We start from the raw sequence: 24833 nt of genomic DNA, 5'->3' as shown, positions 1-24833 counted from the left end.
AGACACCCCAAGCTATTTGCTGAGAGGCATGTTGAGTCCATGGAATATTATATATTTTGCCACAAGTTGCGGGAAAATTACAAACTTTTTTTTTTTTTTTTTACACAAAGTTGTCACTAAATGATATATTGCTCACACATGCTATGGGCATATGTGAAATGACACCCCAAAATAAATTCTGCTGCTTCTCCTGAGTACGGGGATACCACATATGTGGGACTTTTTGGGAGCCTAGCTGCGTACGGGGCCCCGAAATCCAAGCACCGCCATCAGGCTTTCTAAGGGCGTAAATTTTTGATTTCACTTCTCACTACCTATTACAGTTTTGAAGGCCATAAAATGCCAAGATGGCACAAAACCCACACAAATGACCCCATTTTAGAAAGTAGACACCCCAAGTTATTTGCTGAGAGGCATGTTGAGTCCATGGAATATTTTATATTTTGCCACAAGTTGCGGGAAAATTACAAACTTTTTATTTTATTTTATTTTTTCACAAAGTTGTCACTAAATGATATATTGCTTACGCATGCCATGGGCATATGTGAAATGAGACCCCAAAATAAATTCTGCTGCTTCTCCTGAGTATGGGGATACCACATATGTGGGACTTTTTGGGAGCCTAGCCGCGTACGGGGCCCCGAAAACCAAGCACCGCCTTCAGGCTTTCTAAGGGCGTTACAGTTTTGAAGGCCATAAAATGCCAAGATGGCACAAACCCCCCCCCAAATGACCCCATTTTGGAAAGTAGACACCCCTAAATTTACGGGTACACTAGTGAGACTAGGTAATAAATGGCGGGTGCCCTGAAACTATAAAAAAATAGCTAACCAACCAGCGTCACCTGTAACAGTTATATGGTGATCACTAGTGAAAGGGTTAACTAGGGGGCAATCAGGGGGCTTTATGCGGTAGTATATGGGGGTCCCTGGCGCTATAAAAAGCTGCGGCGAACCTAAATACCTACCTGCCTAACTAGCGTCACCTGTGACACTATGACACTAATACAGCGATCAGAAAAATGATCGCTTATTAGGCTGGGTTCACACTGGAGCGATGCGGGAACGCCACGAATCCGCGGCGGGTTCCCGCATCGCATGCCTCCCGGCGGCAGTTCACACTGCCCTATGCGAACTGCTGGGAGTGTCAGTGAAATGTTAATGACACCCCCAGATCAGTTCGCATATCGCAGTGCGATCTGCAAACTCGGATCGCATGGTGTGAACACCCATGCGATCCGATTCTGCTGCGGACCAAAAAAAGGGTCCCGTGCGAATTTGCGGCGGGTGCGGCGGGTGCGGCGAATGGCTGAACTCGAATCGCAGAGATCGGATGTGATTTGCACTGCAGTGCGGTGCGAATCACATCCGTTCTCATAAACCGCTGCAATGTGAACCCAGCCTTAGTGACACTGGCGACGGGGGGTGATCACGGGGTTAAACCTTTATTGGAGGGGGTTAGGGGGGTACATTAGAACTAAAGGGGGCTAACCCTAACTGCCCTAACAGTTATTACAGTCACAAATGACACCAATGCAAAAAAAAAAAAAAAATGCATTGGTGTCACTGTGACTGGGGGGGGCAGGGGTAATTGGGGGGGTGATCGGGGGGTAAAGTGAGTGTGCCTGGCATGTTCTACTGTGAAGTGTCGTGTTGGTGAAACTCACCGATCCTCTCTCCTCGGTGCCGGAACGAAAAATACCGACACGAGGAGAGATTACATCACTTCCTCTGCCTGTGTTTACATTACAGGAGAGGAAGTGATGTCACGAAGGATTTCCATTCGTCGGGAGCGATCGCGAGGGGGTGGCCATGAATGAATGGCCGCCCCCTCATCCCGGATCGCTCCCGAACGAATACCGACCGCCGCAGGCACCGGGGGGGCCCGATCGGGCCCCCCACCCGCGGGAAGGCAGGGACTTAAATATACGCCCATATGCCTGCCCGTGCCATTCTGTCGACGTATATCGTCGTGCGGCGGTCGGCAAGTGGTTAAGAGTTTCAATTTGTATGCAATCAGGCAGGCCCTTGCACTAGATGGTTTTGGTAAATCTGAAGACCAAAATCTAACAGTGTGTATGGGGCCTTAGTCTGGTCACTATGTAGATTCACCTTCTCTCTATTTGTCCTGGAGGCCATTGTCACTGTAACAGAAAGTGATAGGATGCCCAAAAATTTTATGGGAATAGAGGGGAAACATATCAACACTTTTTCTGTTAATACCTGTCTAAAGAGGGATTTTCACAAATTTTGAGCAAATTTCCTCTTCCCTCTATGTGTCTCCAGAACAAGAAGTAAAGGTAATCAGGAAAAAGACATGAGTTCTAACCATTTTTTTAGTAAAATTTTAGGACAGAGAGTGTTATTAAACCCAAGACCCTGCATTTACTATATCGGGTCTCCCACAGTACACAGAACATGGAAATGCAATAATTTTAGTAAATATAAACTGCTAAACACCCTTTTTTCATCAGCAGTAAGAGCAGTCTTGTGACTTCTATCAGTTTTGGGTTAAAGTTTGTAGGAGGAGTTTTAATTTTCCCCTGATTGTCATATAAGGCTGCAGGACCCCTGACTCTCTGTCTGGACAGTGTTTATTGGCCCTGTGCTGATCACATGCACACTGCCAATAAAAAATAAAAAAACTCTCTAGCAATACACACCAAACTGAGCATGTGCAGCATGACCCTTAGCCTCTGCTCTATCAGGAGATGAATTAGGGACAGTGGGTGGATCAAAGAAGACAGGATCAAACAGCTTTTTTATACAATACAGTGAGTGTATAACAAGCATGCTTTACTGCATATACCGACTGATTTTATTGTTGTGGGTTTAGTAACACTTTAAGGCCAGTTTGGCCAATTATTTCATTTCTACGTAGCAGCAAGCAAGCAAGGGTAAAGATGAATTGGAATAAAATAGCCTCCCAATTTTTTTCTTCCCTCCATGTAAGGTAGGCAGTATTGGGAGTTAACTACACATGCCTCCCTAGTCTCCATAGGCTACAACTACCAGTTTAATTCAGGAGTTTGAATCTGACTGCTAGTTCATTGGTTCAGTCAGCAGATGGTAGTTGGTATTGTCTTTGTCACAGACTGTATTCTGAATGGTACCTTGAGAGATGAGGTGCAGTTTGCTGCTGCTTGCCATGAACACTGGGTTCAGGTCAGAAATCGGACTGGCCGTCATGATATTTCCTCCAATAGCCTATAAATGACCACCAGGGACAATATAGATAAGTGTCAAAAGTCAATGCAAATACTATATAAAACAATTAAAGGTTATATAAGGGACACAAAAGTATTGAAGCCTGAGGGTCAACGTGACAGACAGAAAACTAGCAACTTTAAATGGAGGTCTGGAATGGCAAAAAAAAGTACAAATAGTAAACCTGTAAACCATTTCTTGCTACAAGAAACCGTTTAAAAACAACAGGCTAAGGCTAATAACAGCTGGTAAAGCTCAGGTATATGGGTTTGTGCTAATATTGCATTAGTGTATTTCAGTCGAGCCTTAAAATGTCTGTTATTAAAGGGGTTGTGCATAATTGGGAAAAAAATAAGGGGGTGGGGGTGGAAGTTGCATAAGCAACACATGTATAGAGAAAATGGTAAATTATGTGGTCAGCGATCAATGTTAAAATTAACAAAAATATGGCACCAACAACCCTTTTTTAGTTGAAAGAGAGCACATAAAGAGGATATGGGACTTTCAAGGTGAAAAAATACACAACAATATATAAAAGAAAATATATACAATTTTTATTAAACAAAGTACATCCATAAAAACAGTACATTCAGTATACTCATAGCCAAGGATGAATGCAAGGCATCTTATAAATGACAATGGTCTACTGCAGTCACAATCAGGTTTTCTACATTTTTCGCCGTATAGCTTCTTCAGGAAAAAAAACGTGAAGATTCTTTAAATATCAAGACCTATACTTTAACAGCTTTAATAGTGCAATGAAAACGAAAAGAAAAAATACCCATTAGTATACCAAACATCAGAAAAAGTTTATTACATCTTAACTATATCTATGGCTGCGTTAATAAGAAAGGCAAGAGATATGCCCTAAAACAGAAAACCAAAGGGCCCTACCTCAGATTGTGAGTCTGGTGGACCACAAAAAGCTGATTTAAATTAATGAAATCCAACAAAGTGCCACAAACACCGTCCAAGCACTCGCGAGCAATGCCAGGTCGCCTGTAAGGAGGGGTGAGTGGTACTATATTGTGTACTAGTCTGATACAAATATCCTGTCAATAAACGTATATAAATTATCTATTGGTACTTCATAACGTATCATAAAGTGACACAATCTTGCGTGAGGCTTCCTGGGATCCTGACAAAATAGCCACTGCCAAGAGGATCCTTAAATACCCCTCCCCATTGCGTCAGAGCACGGCGCAGAGCTTCGCACTGTGATGACGCTCTGTGGAAACAAAAAAGGGGAGTGGCCATGCCATTTACCTTATTATTTTTTCATTTACATTTATTTTCCTTTTATTTTATTTAGTGCCCCTTTTTATTTTTTGGATTTGTTTATTCTGTTTTTGGTTTTGTTCAGTTGTGTTTGTTTTTTGTTTTTATTTGTTATTTGTTTTTCTTTTTTTCTTTTCTGACATTGCCGCATCTGCCTCTCTCTTGTGATGATGTGCCTGGGTCCCCGTATGGACACTCAAGGGTGTAGGTATGAGTGCTCCATGTGGGCCTCCTATTTGCACTCGGTGTCATGCCTTCAGCCTATAAAGAAAAAATATCTTATGGACTTGCAATATCAACATTGCCCACTAGATGTCACTCTTAACAAAAGACTATTGATGGGTAGTGTTCTATGGTTAATAGATATTTCCTGCCATATCACTAGGAACTAGCCCACTTCCTATTATAACTCTAATGCCACGTACACGCGACCGGACTTTTCGAGGGACTAGGTCCGATGGACTTTCGGCGGAGTTCTGACGGACTTTCCGAATGAACAGACTTGGCCACACACAATCACTCCAAAGTCAGACGGATTCTAACGTGATGACGTAGGACCGGACTAGAATAAGGAAGTTCATAGCCAGTAGCCAATAGCTGCCCTCACGTCGTTTTTTTTCTGTCGGACTAGCATACACACGAGCGGATTTCTCGGTAGGAACTAGGTCCAGCGGAGTTCCGGTAGAAAAATTTAAAACATGTTCTATTTCTAAAGTCCGCCAGATTTTTGGCAAGCAAAGGTCCGATGGAGCCCACAGACAATCGAATTGTCCGACGGACTCGTTCCGTCGGACCTTTGCTGTCAAAAAGTCCGGTCGTGTGTACGTGGCATAAGTGGGACTGCAATGGAGTCAGCTAAGCCTGCACCACGTGTTCAGAGGAATTCCCAATCCTAGGCAGCATCGCTGGTATGCTAAAGACTGTTTATTTTTATACCTTGTAGACATTTGTTATGTTCATGTAATTCTTATATATGTTCATTTATCTGTTTATTCCTAGTTTCACCATATCATCCTATTCTTATATGACCACCACCTGTTCATTGTAATAAAGATCCAAAGTTACAGACAGTCTGATTATTGTAGGATTCAATGTTTAAACTGTATGTTGAGCTACATACACACCAGGGGCAAACGTGTAGTGAGAACAGAACACCTGGTGTGTGGGGAGGGCCTTTTCTGTGCAGTAACCTTTGTCCTGGATATCTGCGCTGCATGGGGCATGACTTCTGGCACGCTCGGTTGGACTTTTGACATCCTCCACCCCAAGTGGGCGTGTCCACCCAGACGCTGCACAGACATGGCGTGTGCAATTTGGTGCGCAAGAGCACGCATCCGGGAATGCCGTGTGGCATGGCCACTCCCCCTTCTTTGTGCCCTGGGGCGTCATCACAGCGCAACGCTCGGCGCCATGCTCTGATGCAACGGAGAGGGGTATTTAAGGATCCTCTTGGCAGTGGCCATTTTGTCAGGATCCTGGGAAGACTCACGTTCCACATTACAGGAAGACAGGTACTCTAAGATAGGGCAATATACTTGGCTTGTTGTTACAATAATATACAATGGATATTTATGGGGATATTTTTCCTGACACACACAGGCATTGCCAGCTGGAGGTTATTCCGAAATCTTTGCAGTCCCACCCTCTTCCATTGGGCTGGGATGGGTATGGTGCATTCAACATATGGAAGTGCTCCATTCCTTTTACCTCACTTCCTCAACATTGAGGCAAGTATATATATTTTTCCAACTGTGAGGCTGCTGGTTTTATGAGTGCCACCGAAAGTGTGTATTTAGGGTCTCTTTAACCCTTTTTCTCTCTTTTCACATCCAGTAATCCCTTGTGGTTTATTTTCAACCATAATGCAAATCCTGTCTTCCTTTGAACGTTGGAGGCTCCCAGTGTAACTTCAATATACTTTTTCATTAATCTCTATCAAGTGAGTTTTCACTACTAATATATCCTGGTCTGAAAGATTGTGTCATTTTATGATACGGCATGAAGTACCAATATATAATGTTTATATGTTTATTGACAGGATATTTGGATCAGACTAGTACACAATATAGTACCACTCACCTCTCCTTACGGGCGACCTGGCATTGCTCGCGAGTGCTTGGATGGTGTTTGTGGCACTTTGTTGGATTTAATTCATTTAAATCAGCTTTTTGTGGGCCGCCAGACTCACAATATGAGGTAGGGCCCTTTGGTTTTCTGTTTTAGGGAATATCTCTTGCCTCTAGTCAAGATGTAATAAACTTTTTCTGATGTTTGGTATACTAATGGGTATTTTTTCTTTTCATTTTCATTGCACAATTAAAGCTGTTAAAGTATAGGTCTTGATATTTAAAGAATCTTCACTTTTTTTTCCTGAAGAAGCTATATGGCGAAATATGTAGAAAACCTGAACGTGACTGCAGTAGACCATTGTCATTTATAAGATGCCTTGCATTCATCCTTTGCTATGAGTATGCTGAATGTACTGTTTTTATTGATGTAATTTGTTTAATAACAATTGTATATATTTTCTTTTTATATACTGTTGTTTTGTGTATTTTTTCACCTTGAAAGTCCCATATCCTCTTTATGTGTTCTCTTACATGTATAGAGAAGAAGAAGTAAGAAAGGTAGAAAAGGAAAGACCAACAGGAAAGAGGAGACAGGACCAACATGGAAAGTCATTATAAACCAACAAACCAAGAAGACCCTTAGTTTGACCAGTTTGGTATGGAGAGACTTGAGTGGTCTGCACAGAGCCCTCATCTCAACCCTACTGAATGCCTTTTAGAATGAATTAGAATGCCAGTTGTGAGCCAGGTCTTCTTGTCCAGTATGAGGACCCCACAAATGCTCATTTGGCTGAATGGGCACAAATTCTAACAAACACACTCCAAAATATTGTTGGAAGCCATCCTAGAAGAGTGGAGGCTGCCATAACTCCAAAGAATGGGGGCCAACTTCATATTAATGCCTATGGATTGGTGTAATGGCCAGGTATCCACAAAATTTTGTTTATATTGAGTATATACAGACCCTTCAAAAATGGGTGGAGCTAAGGTACTTAGTCCCAGCTTTGCATGTTTGTGTTCATAGCTTTGTGCACATCCTTACAGCAACATTACGGATCTGCTGCCCAGCAAACCACCTCATCTGCTCCAGAACAGCACAGAAGACTTCTGTTTTGTACGCTGGAAGCTCTGCAACTGCTTTCTGAAGGACCTCACTAATCATGGTCAAGGTACATGATGCGCCAAAACAAATGCCTAGAAAAGAAAGCACAAAAAGTTGATTTTACATAGAGTTTGCAGGAAAGTCAGCTCACCACGCACTACAGCTATTTAGAAATTAAAAGCCAGTATACAATTTATATCATTTTATTTTTGTGCACAACTTTTTTACTTTTTTTTTGCAGGTGTTTGGGCTAATATAATGATGATAATACGACACCTTGTAAATACCTGTCAGAGCTTGTACCCCATTCATTTTGGATGTGATATTATTTTAGTTGCTGTTACTGCCACAGCAGAATATACATGCCTGCCCACCTTTCCTTTGGCTGCCAGAAGAGAGGACAAAAGGCCCCATTTAAGTCACAACTTAGATCTTACACGGATCTTACACAGTGAGAGGACTCGCACCCGTTACAGCACTTCATGCCTGAGCAGTCAATCACTAAGCACCAGTGCTGTCAGATGGGAGAAAGGAGAGTGAGTTATCGGCTACCCCATACATGGAAGTATTACTCCCATTTTCTCCCAGCAGCTAAACTGAGGGCTCCCTCACCCATGGTAAAAACAATAGATTGTTGTAAGTGGTTGTAAAAGTGGAAAGTTTTTTTTTACCTTACTGCATTCTCTGTATCAAACAAAAAAAAAAATTCTGCATGAAGCCCCCCATCCCTGCCCTATACTTATCTGAGCCCGATCTCGATCCAGCGTTACACCGGATTGCTGCGGCTCTCACCGATCTCTCTCTGCTCATTGGACATAGAGGTAGCAGCAGGACAATCATAGCCAGTAAGCAGAGAGCAGTGGTAGGGCCAAGAACACACAAGCAGCTTGCTATGGGGGCACTCAGCAGGGGAAGGGGAACCAGAAGCACTGGCAGGGGACCCCAGGAGAGGAGGATCGGAGCTGCTCTTTGCAAAACCATTTCACAGAGCAGGTAAGTATAACATGTTTGTAATTAAAAAAAAAAAAAGTTTACAATCACTTTAATTTCCATATTGAATTTCAATTATTTCTAGCCTACTCCTAATATTCTAAACAGTCTTGAAATTTATAAATGTACTCGATGAAGAGTCCCACACTTTTACTTTCTTGAATTCTGTGACACATAATTACTATTCCCAGTAGGCACTGCTGTGCACGCATTTCACAGAGCTGGCCACCTGAGCTACAGAGATGTTGAGGAAGGAAGGAAGAGTTCCAGCAAGGTACCATGGGATATGTAGTCCTTACAGATTGAAACTAAACAGCATGGATGATGCAAAGCATGCAGGAAGTTGTGGAAAGCAGGCAGGCAGCACTTACAATACGAAAGGAGATTTTTGCGAGTAAGCTTATAGTGATTGTCAATAATAAATGATGTTTCTATTGCTATTACAATGCTGATGTTATATAATTAAAGTGTATGTTGTGACCATAGAACTCCTTTAAATATTAATTAGTGGCTCTGCCTGACCAGCCATCCACCTTGTCAGCCGGGGCATTGATCACATGATTACCCACTGGGGGGAGTGTGAACTTTGGTGGCTAAAGTGGCAGATATATTTTAAGACTTCTTACATTTCATTGAATTTATAGCTACATGAGCAACCCAGTTACCTAAATCTAATGATAAAGGTGTCACAAATTGTCTGAAGACTTTAGTTATCTGAGAAAAGAACAGGGAGCTTAGAAAGTTTCTTAAACCACCTTGTTCTACTTTCATAATTAAATCACCAGTAGCAAGAAGTTGATTTATAAGAACAGGCCCAGTGCCAAAGAAAATAAAATGCAATACGTACCGTCCTGGGTGTGCTCAACCTTATTTAACTCTGGAATCCAGTTAGGGGAGATAATTACTGGGTACCGCAGGTTTTTGAACTTGGTCTCAATACCTGAAAAAAATAAACAGATGAATCACGTGACACAGATAAAGACATTTCTGCATTTTTTAATGTTGGAGCTGAAACTGTCTTTTACTTTTGAAACTGTCTTTTGCCTTTTACTGTTAAATAATGGTTAATTTCTAAAGGCTAGATTAAAGACAGAAACAGATTGTTTATGCCACTGAGTTGCAAATTCATTACAAAATAATAGATTAGAATTAGGCAGATTTCAGGTAATGAACCCTGGGAGATGTATGAAAACAAACAACCCTTTCAAAAAGACTCCTGGGTTCTAATAAATTCAGTGATAGTAGTCAAAATTTGAATGCCCGGTATACACAATTGCACTTTCCGACAACAAAACCGTGGGATTTTGTTCGAAGGTTGTTGGCTCCAACTTGTCTTGCATATACACGGTCACACAAATGGCCAACAATTACGAACATGGGAACGTGGTGACGTACAAGACATACGACAGGCCTAGAAAAGGGAAGTTCAATAGCCAGTGCGGCTCCTTCTGCTTGATTCCGAGCATGCGCAAACTTTTGTGCATCGGACTTGTGTACACACAATCGTAAATTCCGATAACAAAGTTTTGTTGGCGGAAAATTTGAGAACCTGCTAGCCAACATTTGTTGGTGGAAAGTCTGACAACAAATGTTCGATGGAGCATACACACAGTCAGACTTTTAAGCTCACATCCAACATTTGTTGTTGGAAAATCCAATCGTGTGTACCGGGCATAAGGTATAAAATTGAGTCTAGTTAATGATGATATGGTGCTATATATTATGCATAGTGCATTTATTTGTACGTTTTATGACACACACGAAAGTCCCCACCCCCAATTGCAGTTTTATGTTCCACGGCCACATTTTAGCCCTAACTCTAATCCAGGCTTTTTAGTGAATTCCATCCTGATTCTATTACAAACCACTGTTCAAGGTGAGTTTTTTCTCTTTTCTGCTTTTTTGTTATATATGTACAACAATTCATGATCTGGTATCTATAATTGGATGTTAAACGATAAAACATGTGATATTGTTTATGATCTGCAGTATCAAAAGTTAAAATGTTCAAATATGCTATACATACTATAAATAATGAATATCATATATAATTACATTTCTCAGATTTACTAGACCTAATTTATATTCTGTAAGGCAAGTAGTGTCAAGTACAACTTTACTTTGCTACATTCCTTTTGAGAAGTGAATATAACTGAGTATTAGGCATTGTAACCAAGATACAGTGAAAGGAGAAGTAGGGCCAAAGCTCTTTTGGCCCTACTTCTCCTGTAGGTCACATTGAGTGCAGAATGAAGTAGACTAAAATACACTATTGGCTTATGTCACTCAGTGGGTCCAGACTTTGGAGAGTTCCCTACTTTAATATCGGGATCCTCCCAGATATCTGACTGGCAGCTGGCTCAGCTTCTGAGCATGCTGCTTGGCCACCTGCTCCCACCCCCTTCACAGCCCAGTGCTCCAGTGAGTGCTGGATGGGCAGAGCAGAGAACCGGTGGCTGTCAGTTACCGGCTCTCTGCATACTGAAGACAGAGAACCAAGCAATTAGAATCAAGCAATTAGTAGTGTTTGATTGCTCAGGTCTTAGGCCGCGTACACACGCGGGGACTGTTCGCTCAACTTTGTCCGCTGAACAGTGTTTCGGCGGACAGTCCGCTCGTGTGTGGGCTTTCAGCGGACAGTTTCAGCGGACAGTCTGCTGAACAAAGTTTTTCGGAAATTCCGAAAAACTGTCCGCTGAAACTTTGTTTCAGCGAACAGTCCCCTCGTGTGTAGGCTTGTTCGTCAAACTAAGTTCCGCGCATGCTCAGAAAGGATTTACACGCCGAAGTTTGCATTGCAGTGTATAGGACGTCGTTTTCTAGTCCCGTCGTACGTGCCGTTCACGTCATCGCGCACGGTTTCAGCGGACTGTTCGTTCGTCGTGTGTGGCCAAGTCCGTCCATGCTAATTTTGAGCGGACTGTCCGCTGAAACTGTTTGACGGACAAAGTTGAGCGAACAGTCCCCGCGTGTGTACGCGGCCTTAGTCTTAGAGGCAGCACAGGGCAGCTGCAGCATTGGATCGATGCTGCATCCACCTAGGTGAATATGTAGGTTTGTTTTTTCAGACCCCATACTTCTCTTTTAAGGTTTCCTGCTTATAGGAAATAAAGAGGTAGGTAAACAAGCTATCTTATGGCCCTTTATGCTTTTTATAAAAGTAGAAGCGGGATATGGGAGGTGGGCGTACAAGGGTTGTGAGATCAGGGAAAGAGGTAGAGAATGGGGGGAAAGAAGATGGAGATAATGAAGAAGGGGAAGGAGGGAGTGGAAGGGGAGAAGGAAAGGGGAATTCCCTCCCAGACTTTAAGAATGGCAATTGGATGTGTGGTTTGAAGTTGGGCTTGTGAAAGAACTTACCCTCGTCTAAATAAGAAAAATTAATCCATAGGACCCCTTCATTACTCCATCAGCTCTACCCGAATACATCAGACCTGTGTTGGCGATGCCTCGCAGACAAAGGGACTCTGCTGCATATCTTTTGGTCATGCCCGAAACTCACACACTTTTGGAAAGTGGTGCGGGAGATAATTCAACAATTCATGGCCCTGCCTCTCACAGACAATCCAGCTCTTTATCTCTTGCATGCCTCCGACGTACCCGACAGGAAATACCAGAAATCGGTGATCCGCCACCTACTTGATGCGGCTAAGGCCTGCATACCACTCCATTGGAAATCGCCCCTCCCGCCAACCATTGACCTCTGGCTGCGTAAAGTGGAGGACATTAGGAAAATGGAGGATCTTATCCTCACAGCGCAAAATAGAGAGGAGACTTTCACTAAAACCTGGCAAGGTTGGACTGCGTTCATATACTCGGCTGAGGGCCAGGCCCTGAGACGGGTGGACACAGACGGGTGATACTGTATGCAGCATCCAAAATCCGCTGAGCCTGGGGGCCATAGAGATGAGCCCCGCATCTGTAATTCAGAATGGTCATATGCGCACTCCATGATTGGGTAGCACACCTTGCTTCCCCCCTTCTTACATTCCCTCCCCCCTTTATACCCCATACTCGATTTACCCCCCTGTCTTCTCTTCGCCCCTCTGTTCTTCCTTCTCCATTGCTTCACCTATCCCCCCGTACACTGGAAGTGGTATCGATAGGGATACCTAGTTAGTTAAAAAGAAACTGGGAAGTGAGACCACAGGATGATGTGAAGCCCCAAATCCACATACTGCTGTTTATTCTTTTTAGCGATAATGCCAGCAGGGTATTGATGTTGTACTTCAGATACTGCCTCGCTATCTGTAAACTATGTGGAAAGTTTGTATTCTGTTGGTCTGTGTGGAACCATTTCCTGATATAAATAAAAAAAATTAAAAAAATAAAAAATGAATCCAATCAGTGGCGACCCGTCCATAGGGGGCGTACGGGCACCGTTCCCCCTATCCATGCATCCGGCACCCTGATCTACATGCAAGGCACATAGATTTCAATGGGGGATTTTTTTTTTAAGCAAATGATTAGTGCCAGAGGCTCTAATAGGCCTCAAAAAAGTGTGGGCTCGGGGCGCAGTGCCCAAAGCCCACCCAGTTGTGTGACAAACCCGAATGAATATTTTCTATTGTCACACTGATTCTGCCTCCTGGTCAATCAGGAAGTGGGTCCTGAGACCTGTTTCCCAACTGGCCGAAAAGAGAAGCTACCCTATTGGCCGGGAGGAGACTCACCGCAGGGACACCACCAAGGTTCCCGAGGAGGAGACCCAAGGGAAGCCGGCTGGCCAGCGCCCGGAGGGAAGCGATGCCTGGGGTAAGTGTTGTGGGTGATCGACCGGGTGGGGAGGGATAGGGGGATGGTTTTTGTGCACTGTCTCCCACCACCCCAAAAAAATATACCACCGGTATAGTACCAAGTTGCTGTGTATGTTTCCTCTTTAATATGAGAAGAAGAAGTCAAGTCTTCCATAGATTGGAACTTGTCTACTTTAGTTGGAAGAGGGGTGGGATATGTTTTTTCAATAGGCTGGAACGTAGGATTTGGCTGCATTCAGTTGGCGACATAAGTTTTTTATAGGGTTTTAAGGGGAATGAAGGAGTGGTGCAAGAGAAAGAAGGTGGGATTGTTTAGAATTTAGAAGCTGATGAATTTGTGGGATAGTTCAATGATCTGGGACAGAATAGTTTGTATAGCTGGACAGGACCAGAAAATGTGCTAGAGCATGCCAGTATCGTCCTTGCATCCCCAGCATTTTTTTTTATATTTTTCCCTATATGTTAGCCCTGAAGAAGGGCAAGAGCTTTCCCCTAAAACTTACTGAGTGTTTCTTATGTTCTTAAAGTGGTAGTAAACGCTGAAGTTTTATTTTAACCTTCAAGAAAGCTTATAATAAAGCTTACTTGTGCTGTTCCTTTAGAGCCCGAGCTGTTAACAGTGAATCCCATGCGTATGCACAAGAGTGACGTCATCTCAGCTCGGCGATTCAAGCAGCCGCAGCCCACGAACCCGGAAGGAAGACTGGGTGAAGATGGTTACCTATGCAGCAGTGAAAGAGTACCGCTGGAGGGCTTTGTTTTAAGGCAAGTCTTTCATAATGTGCTAGTATGCAGTGCATACTAGCACATTATGTCTTTAGCTTTGCAGGGGTTTTTTTGTAAACTTTACTACCGCTTTAATCCAAATGTGATGAATGCTAACCACATGTCACAGAATTGATCATCTAAAAAGCAATTTGTCTATCCTAGTCAGAGAGGTGGCAGCCTAGGACCAGGACCAGGTCCACAAACACCATACTTTCATCATGGGTTTACTTCCTACAAAATAGTTATACAGTGGGGGTTATTTATAAAAAAGGCAAGAAGAAGCTGAAGGTAAATGTGATGGACTGGCCAAGCATATCTCCAGACCTGAAACCCTATTGAGCATCTGTGGGGCATCCTCAAACGGAAGGTGGAGGAGCGCAAGGTCTCTAACATCCACCAGCTCCGTGATGTCGTCATGGAGGAGTGGAAGAGAACTCCAGTGGCAACCTGTGAAGCTATGGTGAACTCCATTCCCAAGAGGGTTAAGGCAGTGCTGTAAAATAATGATGGCCACACAAAATATTGACACTTTGGCCCAATTTTGACATTTTCACTTAGGCGTGTACTCACTTTTGTTGCCAGCGGTTTACATTTTAATGGCTGTGTGTTGAGTTATTTTGAGGGGAGCTGTACACTCACTACTTTACATTGTAGCAAAGTGTCATTTTTTCAGTGTTATCAAAGATATAATAACATATTACATATTTACAAAAATGTGAGAGGTGTACTTCACTTTTGTGAGATACTCTACATCATGACCAATTTTCATTCCTATTTGTCTAACACTGCCACATATTGTATCCACATGGTCATCTTAGATAATTTTTAGTATTTTTCAAAATTTTGTTATATGCTTTTTTATTTCCCAATTTATAATGATGTTATCTGATTTCAATATATAAAGGTGGATATCTAATAAGTAACCATTAATATTTTTCTTTTTTTTATGGGCATCGGAAGATGTTCATTTTTCATTTGTTTAATATATATGAACGTTTTTTTTTTATTATTCATTTATATTTGGGGCATAGCAATAATACTTTTCAGCAACAAGATGGTACTCATAAGGTATTTTCGTAAATGAGGCTTGGCTTGTGACGTGCAGCCTGACTTCCTGTTTACCCAATGCCCAAGGAGGATATAAAATACATGGAGAACAATGGTTGAGCTCCCTGATGATGTCAGTTATGACAAAACGTGCAGAGTGGGGCTGAATGCCTTGACATCACCAGATATTCAAAGTTACCCGGAAGTGTCTCTCTGTTGCCTTGGACAAATATTTTGTCTACAGCACTGTTATTACATTTAATGTGACTGTTTTACTTATTTTTAATAAAGATCTTAGTTGGTTTTACACTATGTGGAGCGCCTGGCTCTCTTTTCGCTCTTATAACATATGATGTTTGGAGAGGATTGATGCTGAGGAGGAGTGATTCTTCCATGCTGATGCTTGCCTGATGACCGAGGAGAATTACTGCAGACCAGATTCAATGTTTGGTTCATACGCTATATGACTTTTCTTTTTTTAGAGGGACATATCTTTCCCAGTAAGCCATTTCGGGTGAAGCAAGGTGGCAGGGGTACATCAGGTGTGGAATGCACATGAGGATTTTCTGTTTGTAATCACTTGGACTGTATCCTATTTTTTTCTTAAGGAGTTGTTTACTTTTCTATATATAGAAGACATTTTGCTTTTGATGCACAGTTTATTTATTGTGGTGTCACCATATATTTTTGTGTAATTATGTTTGAGAATTATTCACTTAGGGTGTGGGTTTATTATATTTCAATTGTTCAATTTAATATATTTTTATTAATGGTTAGTGCAGCACTTTTTGGGAATTATCATCTGAAACATTTGTAGCATTTGCCCCAATTTGAAGATTTCCCCTCACTTCCTGCTCCAATGACAATTTTAAACATTTTGTATTTTCCACCACTTTATTTCTCAGTGACAGTGTTCAGCAGATAAAATAGTAGGGAGATCTTTCTCAGTTTTACATAGTCAAGATTTGTCACAATACAGAAATATTATTTATTATTATGTTTTTTAATATAACTGCTCCCTAGTCGTGGAGAAAATTTGAACAAAAATGGGACAATGCGTTCATGACTCACCCACTTCAGTGTTGCCCACCACCAACTTGGCCTCTGGATATCGAGCTTTAAGATTCAGAAGTTCATCTAGACTGGAGGGCTGAAGCCACATCACATCTTCACCTTTAAAGCACAACTGTCTACGAGGAGAGTTCTTATGCAACTATTAGAAAGACAGTTATGCAACTGTTAGAAAGACAGTTCACACAAATCTTCAGCCTTGTTTAAAAGCAAGTCACAGACATGGACATATACTCATAGACAATGTGCTAACAACTTCCATTTTCATAGTCTTACCTCCTATTTATTACTACAGCAATTGTGCATTGCATCTAAGTATGACTGTACAGTCTTATGGACACCAGAGTTAAGCTGGCCATAGAAGATACAAAATGTGTCCGGTTTAACAGGGACCAGCCACATTTCAATCAGTGTGTGTTTGTACCCGTTTGACAGGCATTAATCATGTGTCCAACATCTGGCATAGGAGAATGCTGGAAAACTTTTCATGATGAGCAGCTGCAGCCACTGAGCAGTGTATTGTGAAAGAAGTCCCGCTGTCAGAATACAATATGGTTGATTTACTAAAACTGGAGAGTGCAAAATCTGGTTGAAGCCATGCAAGGCAGCCAATAAGCTTCTAATTTTAGCTTGTTCAATTAAGCTTTGACAAAAAACCTAGAAGCAGATTTTGCTCTCTCCAGTTTTAGTAAATCAATCCCAATGTCTAGCCAGGGGGGACTCCTCCATCTACCTCGTTTGTGTGGAAGGAAGGATCTATTGATTGTTTGTTTTTTGTCTGAATGAGGAAAATTACCCATCTATGGTCGGCTTTAGTCCAACTGTGATCAGCACTTAGTAACAGACCTATTCATACATGCCTCCTCTCCTTCTCTATAATATAATTATGTGTAAATCTGGCCATACAGTTTCCTCCATCCATTCAAACAAGGTGAATGGAGGAATCCCCCATGCTTGGACATTGTATTTTAACAGCCGGACCTGATGAAAAATTTCCAACATATCGCTCCACACAAGCCAATAAACCAATTGACTTCTGTCCGGTAGGGGAACCCACACACTGATCAAAATTCCCGGGGTCCCTCCTGGACAGCTTAAGGATACTTGTGCTTGAATGTTGTGGCTGTTACTCAGCTATACTTTCGCAGAGCACTAGCATTCAAGCAAGTATGTAAAAATCAGTCACATCCCATCCATGTGTTATGGAGATGCCTAAACTTACACCGTTATCGGCAAGAGGTTGTTGCTTTTATATCCTCAGTTTATCAAGTTACTATACCACTTGACCCTAAAACTTGCCTGCTAAATATGCTAGATGACACAGTTATCAATACGGATGCACAGGTTCCCATATTAGACTACTATAAATAGCTTGGAAAATAGTTGCACAACAATGGCTTTCTGCCAATCCCCCCAATGTTGGAGAATAGAAAACCCAGGTCAATAATTCTTTGTCTCGTAATTTTTTTTTATTTTAACACAAAAATTGTCCACAGAAAATTGAAAGGCTGTAGAACCCCTGTTTGGAGGTACTGGACCTAGCTTCATATGCACTAATGCCCCGTACACACGAGCAGATTTTCTGTCGGAAAAAACGTGGATGTTTTTTCCGACGGAATTCCGCTCAAGCTTGGCTTGCATACACACGGTCACACAAAAGCTCTCTGAACTTTCAACCGTCAAGAACGCGGTGACGTACAACACTATGACGAGCCGAAAAAAGAAGTTCAATGTTTCAGAGCATGCGTCAAATTTTTTCCGGAATTTGTACAGACGATTGTAATCTCTGAACGGAACTTTTTCTGAACGAAAAATAGAGAACCTGCTCTCAATCTTTTGCTGGCTGGAATTCTGCCAGCAAAAGTCTAATGGAACATACACACGGTCGGAATTTCTGACACCAAAAACTCACATCTGACTTTTGATGGCAACATTTCTGATTGTGTGTATGCGGCTTAATAGCACAGCAATTGTTCTCACTTTTGCCTTGAAAGGGGTTTTTTATGTTTTTGTCAACGGTGGAATTCAGATGAGCATCATAGCATATCACAAATCTTATGCTTAGACTTACATGAATGAATAGGAGACAGATACAGAATAATGCATGCTGTTCTTTCTTTATTGTACTCTTGGCTTTTCATACTTGCACAAAAGATGAACAGAAATGGCTAGTAACATAGCAGATTCTTTATACTGTTGAGTACAGGTAAAGTATGTGTGCTGTGTTATCATGACACATTTCATTATTCGTAATGTACGCATTGCCTATGTGAATGAGTAATGGAACATGATTTGGATGATCTGTATGTTTTGCTAGCAGGCTTGGTATTTGATATATTGTCGCATGCATTGAGCACACCAAACTTAATAAATAAGATCTGATAAAAAAAAAAAAAAACAGTTATCACAAATCATAACATGCGGGAGTATAGGACTATAAAGAGAAAAAAAGGGTGATGCCCCATACACACAATCGGACTTTCCGACACACACACACACACACACACACACACACACACACACACACACACACACACACACATATATATATATATATATATATATATATATATATATATAGTTTATATCAATTTAAAATGTATAAACTGTATTCAGGAATAATAAAATATATTTAATCTAAATATATATACATAATACATCTCACATATGTTCACTTAGATATTGTATCCTGGGCCGGACTTACCATTGGGCTTGATTGGCCAATAGGGGGCCCCGCAGGCTCCACCGAGATACATAGCCGAGTGTACTCGGCTCGGCTCCGCTCACAGTCACGCCCAGTCCCGCCCTATGAGGGACATAACACAGGGACTGGGCGTGACTGTGAGCCTAGTCAAGTACACTCGGCTACTCTCGGCTCCGCTCAGGACCCAAGAGCCTATGTAACAACATATTCAGTGACCCATCGCAGTTTGCTACCGAAGTGACGTTCTGTCGCCTCCATCTTGCTACACCTCACACTTGTGTAAGGATACAATAAGATGGGGTAAAGTGGACATGCTGTTACACCCACCAGAGTTTTGCATTTTAGACGTATTTATAACATTAATGTTAGTATATAGTGAAATACAGTACTTACAACTCCGTCTGACTACTTGGATGTTGAATTTTAAAAGCAGCAAACTTCTGTCAGATTAGCAAACCTGTGAGAGAAGCAGGGTTGCCACTGCTTTTAAAATTCAAGATCTAAGTAGTCAGACGGTGTTCTACTTATAAGTCCTGTATTTCACTATATAAACTGACTTTACTGCTATAAATACGTGTACAATGCTAAACTCTGGTGGGTGTAACAACAGGTCCGCTTTACCCCTTCTTAGTGTATCCTTAATGTGGATGAGTGTGGGGTGTACCAAGATGGCAGTGACGGAACGTCACTTCCGCAACTAACTGCGATGGGTCACCGAATATGTTGTTACACCGCCAAAAGGACCTGAGAGCCGCCATTTTTAAACTTCAAGGCTGCAAATGACACTGGGGCAAGGCTGCAAATGACAAGGCTACGCTGACAAGGCTGCAAATGACACTGACAAGGCTGCAGATGGATAGGCAAGGCTGCAGATGGACACTGATAAGGCTGCATTGATGGGCATTTAAATGTAAGTTTTTTCCTTAAACTTACCTCCTAAAAGTTTTTTTCCTTAAAATTTCCTCCTAAACTTGGGGTGCATGTTATACGCCGGCGCATGTCATACGCCGATAAATACGGTAATGTATAGAAGGTAGGGCCCGAAAGTGACTCAAGCCCAGGGGCCCCCACCATCCTAAGTTCTGCCCTGATTGTATCTATATATCATTTACATTTACAACTGTTAACACATAATATAACCTGTAAATGTAATTACATTGATTTTTTTGTGTTAACAAATTTATATTTTTACTAGTACTGTATGCAGATTTGGCACTTTTATTTCTTTTCACAGTGATGGTTGTTCAAAAAGTGAGATGCAGTACATTGCAATCATCTATACCCAAAACGGTTGATTGTTCATCTCCAGCTAACTCTTACCAGTAGTTCTGGAGGAAAAATTAGCTCTTGCGTTGGGTCCAAAGGTCTGAATTCTGATGGGTCAAACAAAGCTGAGGATATTTTTGTCTGTAAAGAAAACAAAATGAATTTTACAACATTACACATGTATTTCTGTTTTAATCAATATCTATTTTTTAAGCAATGAAGATGCATTTTTCAGTCATGCCATCATCTTTATGAAATTATAGTCATAGTCATTACTTTTTTTCTGCAAAACAAAACAGCATCTGATCACACAGTGAGTTCCTAGCAGGTTGGAAAACTTATACAGTATATGTGATCTGTGCTTCTGATGTTGTACACAAAGCTGTACATAACCAGATTATCTCAAGCAAAGTTGATTGGGAAACGTGGCCAGTAAAATTTTGGTAGGGGGTGGTCTTCTATTGAGTGATCGTGTTCTCAACTGAGTGTCTCATGTTTATTACTACATTTCTAAGTATCTCATGTCTTCTGATGGGTGCCCTATGTCTTCTGTTGAATGTCCTATGACTTGTTCTAAGTGCCCCATGGTCTCCACGGAATGCCCCATATTTACTACAGATTATCCCACTTCTCCCACTGAGTGTCCCATATCTTTCTACTGAGTGCCTTATGTGTACTGACTGTCATGTTCCATCTACTAAGCTTCTATATCTTCTGCTGAGTGTTCTGTGTCTTGTTCTGAGTGTGCTCTTTTGGGTGATCTAAGCCCTTGTACACACGGTCGGAGAATCTGTCGGAATGAGTCTTATCGGACCGTGTCGTCAGATAATCCGACTGTGTGTGATATGCATCGGACTGATTCCGTCCGAATCTCCGTCCGACCCAATTTTCCAACATGTTGGAAATATTTTCCGACCAACTGGGCCGGACGGACCTTATCCGATCATGTGTAGAGCATTTTCATCGGACCAAGTGCCACGCATGCTCAGATCAAATTCCTACATCAAAGCTATTGGCTACTAGCCTGAATGTAGTCCCATCGTAACGAAATTACGTCATCACGTTCTGAAAGATCGGATTTTTCGACAACTTGGCCCGACCGTGTGTATGCAACAGTTTCGGACACAATCCGTCGGACTAAATCCGACGGGCAAAATCCGACGGATTTGGTTGGCAAAATCTCCGACCGTGTGTACGTGGGCTAAGTCTTCTGCTTGGTAGCCTGGTAATTTTTGCAGTCATCTCAAGTATGTCAAATAATGTCCAAATCTGATGATCTATATTTGAGATTTAAAAAAAAAATGCATCCATTCTCATGCCTGTACTAGCAACTGCATTTTCTCTCGGTTCTCCAAAGTTATGTTAACCCCCCTAGCGGTAATCCCGAGTCTGGCTCGGGGTAGGAATATACTGACAGGAGCGGTAACCCCGAGCCAGACTCGGGATGGCTTTGCTCGATGCAGGGGAGGACACAGGGAGCGTTACTCACCTTGTCCCCTGGATCCAGCGATGTCCGCCGCGCTGTGCGATCGAGCCGTCCTCCGCTCGATTCACAGTGCCGAATGCCGCCGAGCTCCGTTCCCTGCGACGTTACGGCGCATGGGAGCGGAGAACGGCGGCAAATTCAAAAAAGTAAAAACACACTAAACACACACAGCACTGTAATCTTACAGATTACAGTGCTGTATTAAAAAATACACACCCCCTTTGTCCCTAGTGGTCTGTGCAATGCCCTGCATGCACTTTTATATTATAAATACAGTTTTTTACTGCCTGGAATTTGGAGATTGTCCATAGCAACCAAAAAGTGACAATTTTTCAGTGTTTTAGGATTTTATTACATTATTGAATAATTTTTATTATTCTTTATTATATTATAAACTTTATCATACCCGGGATGTCTGCTAGACTCTGGTTTGAACAGATTTAAGAGCGTTATTCCTAAGAATTACAGGACTACAAAATAAAAGCCAGATTTCCGTGCAAAATAATTGTACCCCTTTCAGCACCTAATTCCAGACTGAATCATACCGCCAGGGAGGTTAAAGAAAAAATATAAGTATGGCATTTTATACATACAGTCCAGGTATACAGTTACATTGGTCCAGCTTTGACCCTAACTGCATATACCATACCTGTGGAATCCCTACAGAGGCTGGTAATCACTTTAGTAGACACCGCTGCCTCCAGTGATCTCTGCTGCCCAACCTGCTGTGCTCACAATGCAGCAGGGCAGTTGCCCGGCATGGGACCCGGTGTCTTCTACACTGATTTCCAGCTTCTAAAATGATCCCACATGTATGGTTTATGCATAGTTGCCATGGTTGAAGCTGTATAAAATGCACTACTTTAATTTTAATTTCATTTAATTAAATTTTCATTTTAATTTAATTATTCTTTAAGTAGATCAATTAGTGAATTAGAGAATAGGTTTGTTTTAATTATTTACAAGGTTTCCATTTTTGCTTGTACTTTGTATTGCATATTCGTTTTCCACTTAATAGAATAATCCTCATTTATTACAAAGATACTACATTCTATGTACAATATAACTTTGGAACACTATATGGTTTATCTTATTTTTTAATGTATTTGTTTTTAAGCAGTGATAAATAATACATTTTGTTGAATGTCAGTTATGGTATCATGTTTATGAAATTATAGTCATGACTGCTTAAAGCGAATTCCTTATTACAGCAAAAAGAAACAGTATACGATCAAACAGAGATTTCCTGACAGGCTGGAATGTATTTATTATGCTATGAATATTTCAGAAATTGGACACAAACCTGCACACATCAAGATCATCCCAAACAAAACTGCAATAAAGTCAAATCCCAGAGAGTAGAGAATTGAAAGTGCGGGTAATTAGGGTCAGTGAAATTCTGGTATGGGGTCCTGTAATTTGTAATTTTTTGCCCCTGGTTGAAAATATAATAAAATATACATAACAAAAGAAAAAAAAAGTTATGTAGATCTCACCTCATTTTCCTCCTTCTTGTTCATACAACAATCATTGGTCATTTTTTTGCCACAACAGCTGCCCTAAGAGAATATATATTTGGGGTTAAAATGACCACAATATTAAAACTGGCATCTCAGCTACAAGTTCAAATTCTCCACCTCATGCTTGGAAGGTCGTGCCAAGGTCTTTCACAGATTTGATTTATCAGGTTTGTGGCTGTGCTGTGTCTGCTACACAATATAAACAGATTTTGGGTTGTGGTGCATCCCTCAGCCGAGCAAGTATTAACAATATATATTTAACCTTAAGTTACATAGTTGCATGGTTAGTCAAGTTGAAAAAAGACATAAGTCCATCTAGTTCAAGAAATAGAAAAGAAAAAAAATTACTAGAATAAATAAACAGAAAACCTCCATATACACAATTCTATGCCCACGGGTGATCCAGAGGAAGGCAAAAAGACCCAATAAAGCATGATCATGCTTCGGGGGGAGAAATGATCCCCCAGAAGGCAAGCGGATAGATAGAGGGGCTCCCACCATCCAAATGGGAATGTAAGAAGAGGAGAGGAATTATAGCATGGAGATATCACTGTTGGAGATTCCAGTACACATAAGAAGCCAAGGGCTGAGTAAGCTCCCCTGGTTTCACCTCTGACTAAACTATCTACAGCAGTTCATGGTTTGTGTCTTAACTTTAAGGCCTCTTTCACACGGGGCGGATCAGTAAAGATCCGCCCCGTGATGATCCACTCGCTCAGCGGGGATCGCTCCGTTGTCCCCGCTGACCCGGCTGCGGACAGGGCGGTCTCCGCACACTGTGCGGGGACCGCCCTCTCAGCTCTCCGCTCTCCTCTATGGGGATCGGACGAGCACGGACCGTGTGTCCGTGTTCATCCGATCCGCTCTGCAGACGGACAGAAAAATAGGATTTTCCTCCGTCTGCAGAATCGGACATTTGCGGAGGCGGACAATAGCGGGTGTCTGCGGATGCTCATCCGCAGACACCCGCTATCCCATAGGGATGAATGTATGGCCCGTATTTCTTCCGCAAACGCATGGATGAAATACGGACATACCATCCGCATGTGTGAAAGGGGCCTAAAGCATATGGGATCCCTCACCTTGTAAAACAACCCATTGAGTTAAAAAAAAAGAAAAAAAAGAAAAGAATGAAAGTATACATATTTGTGTATATATATATATATATATATATATATATATATATATATATATATATATATACACAGTATCTCACAAAAGTGAGTACAACCTTCACATTTTTGAAAATATTTTATTATATCTTTTCATGAAGAAATTACACTTTGCTACAATGTAAAGTAGTGAGTATACAGCTTGCATAACAGTGTAACTTTGCTGCCCCCTCAAAATAACTCAACACAAAGCTATTAATGTCTAACAAAACAAAAGTGAGTACACCCCTAAGTGAAAATGTCCAAATTGGGCCCAATTAGCCATTTTCCCTCCCCGGTGTCATGTGACTCGTTCGTGTTACAAGGTCTCGGTGTGAATGGGGAGCAGGTGTATTAAATTTGGTGTTATCGCTCTCACTCTCTCATACTGGTCACTGGAAGTTCAACATGGCACCTC

General features: G+C 41.7%; 1 protein-coding gene across 2 annotated transcripts in view; it reads right to left on the bottom strand.

Annotated features, from left to right (window-relative positions):
* Positions 1-24833, bottom strand: part of XDH (xanthine dehydrogenase) — a 166728-nt gene that overhangs the window by 71066 nt on the left and 70829 nt on the right. For both annotated transcript variants that reach the window (XM_077485875.1, XM_077485874.1), the window contains exons 7-12: positions 23241-23303; positions 20313-20399; positions 16289-16430; positions 9493-9585; positions 7596-7747; positions 3113-3206 (exon numbers count right to left, since the gene is read on the bottom strand). In XM_077485875.1, the coding sequence (XP_077342001.1) occupies positions 3113-3206; positions 7596-7747; positions 9493-9585; positions 16289-16430; positions 20313-20399; positions 23241-23303 (631 nt within the window). The remainder of the gene's footprint in view (positions 1-3112; positions 3207-7595; positions 7748-9492; positions 9586-16288; positions 16431-20312; positions 20400-23240; positions 23304-24833) is intronic.

Source organism: Lithobates pipiens, unplaced genomic scaffold (genome assembly GCF_037356315.1).
Source record: "Lithobates pipiens isolate NorthernLeopardFrog02 unplaced genomic scaffold, aLitPip1_a1.2 Scaffold_18, whole genome shotgun sequence".
Taxonomy (NCBI): Eukaryota; Metazoa; Chordata; class Amphibia; order Anura; family Ranidae; genus Lithobates; species Lithobates pipiens.
Note: the sequence above shows the minus strand (reverse complement) of the source record. Positions and strands in the feature narration are given on the sequence as shown.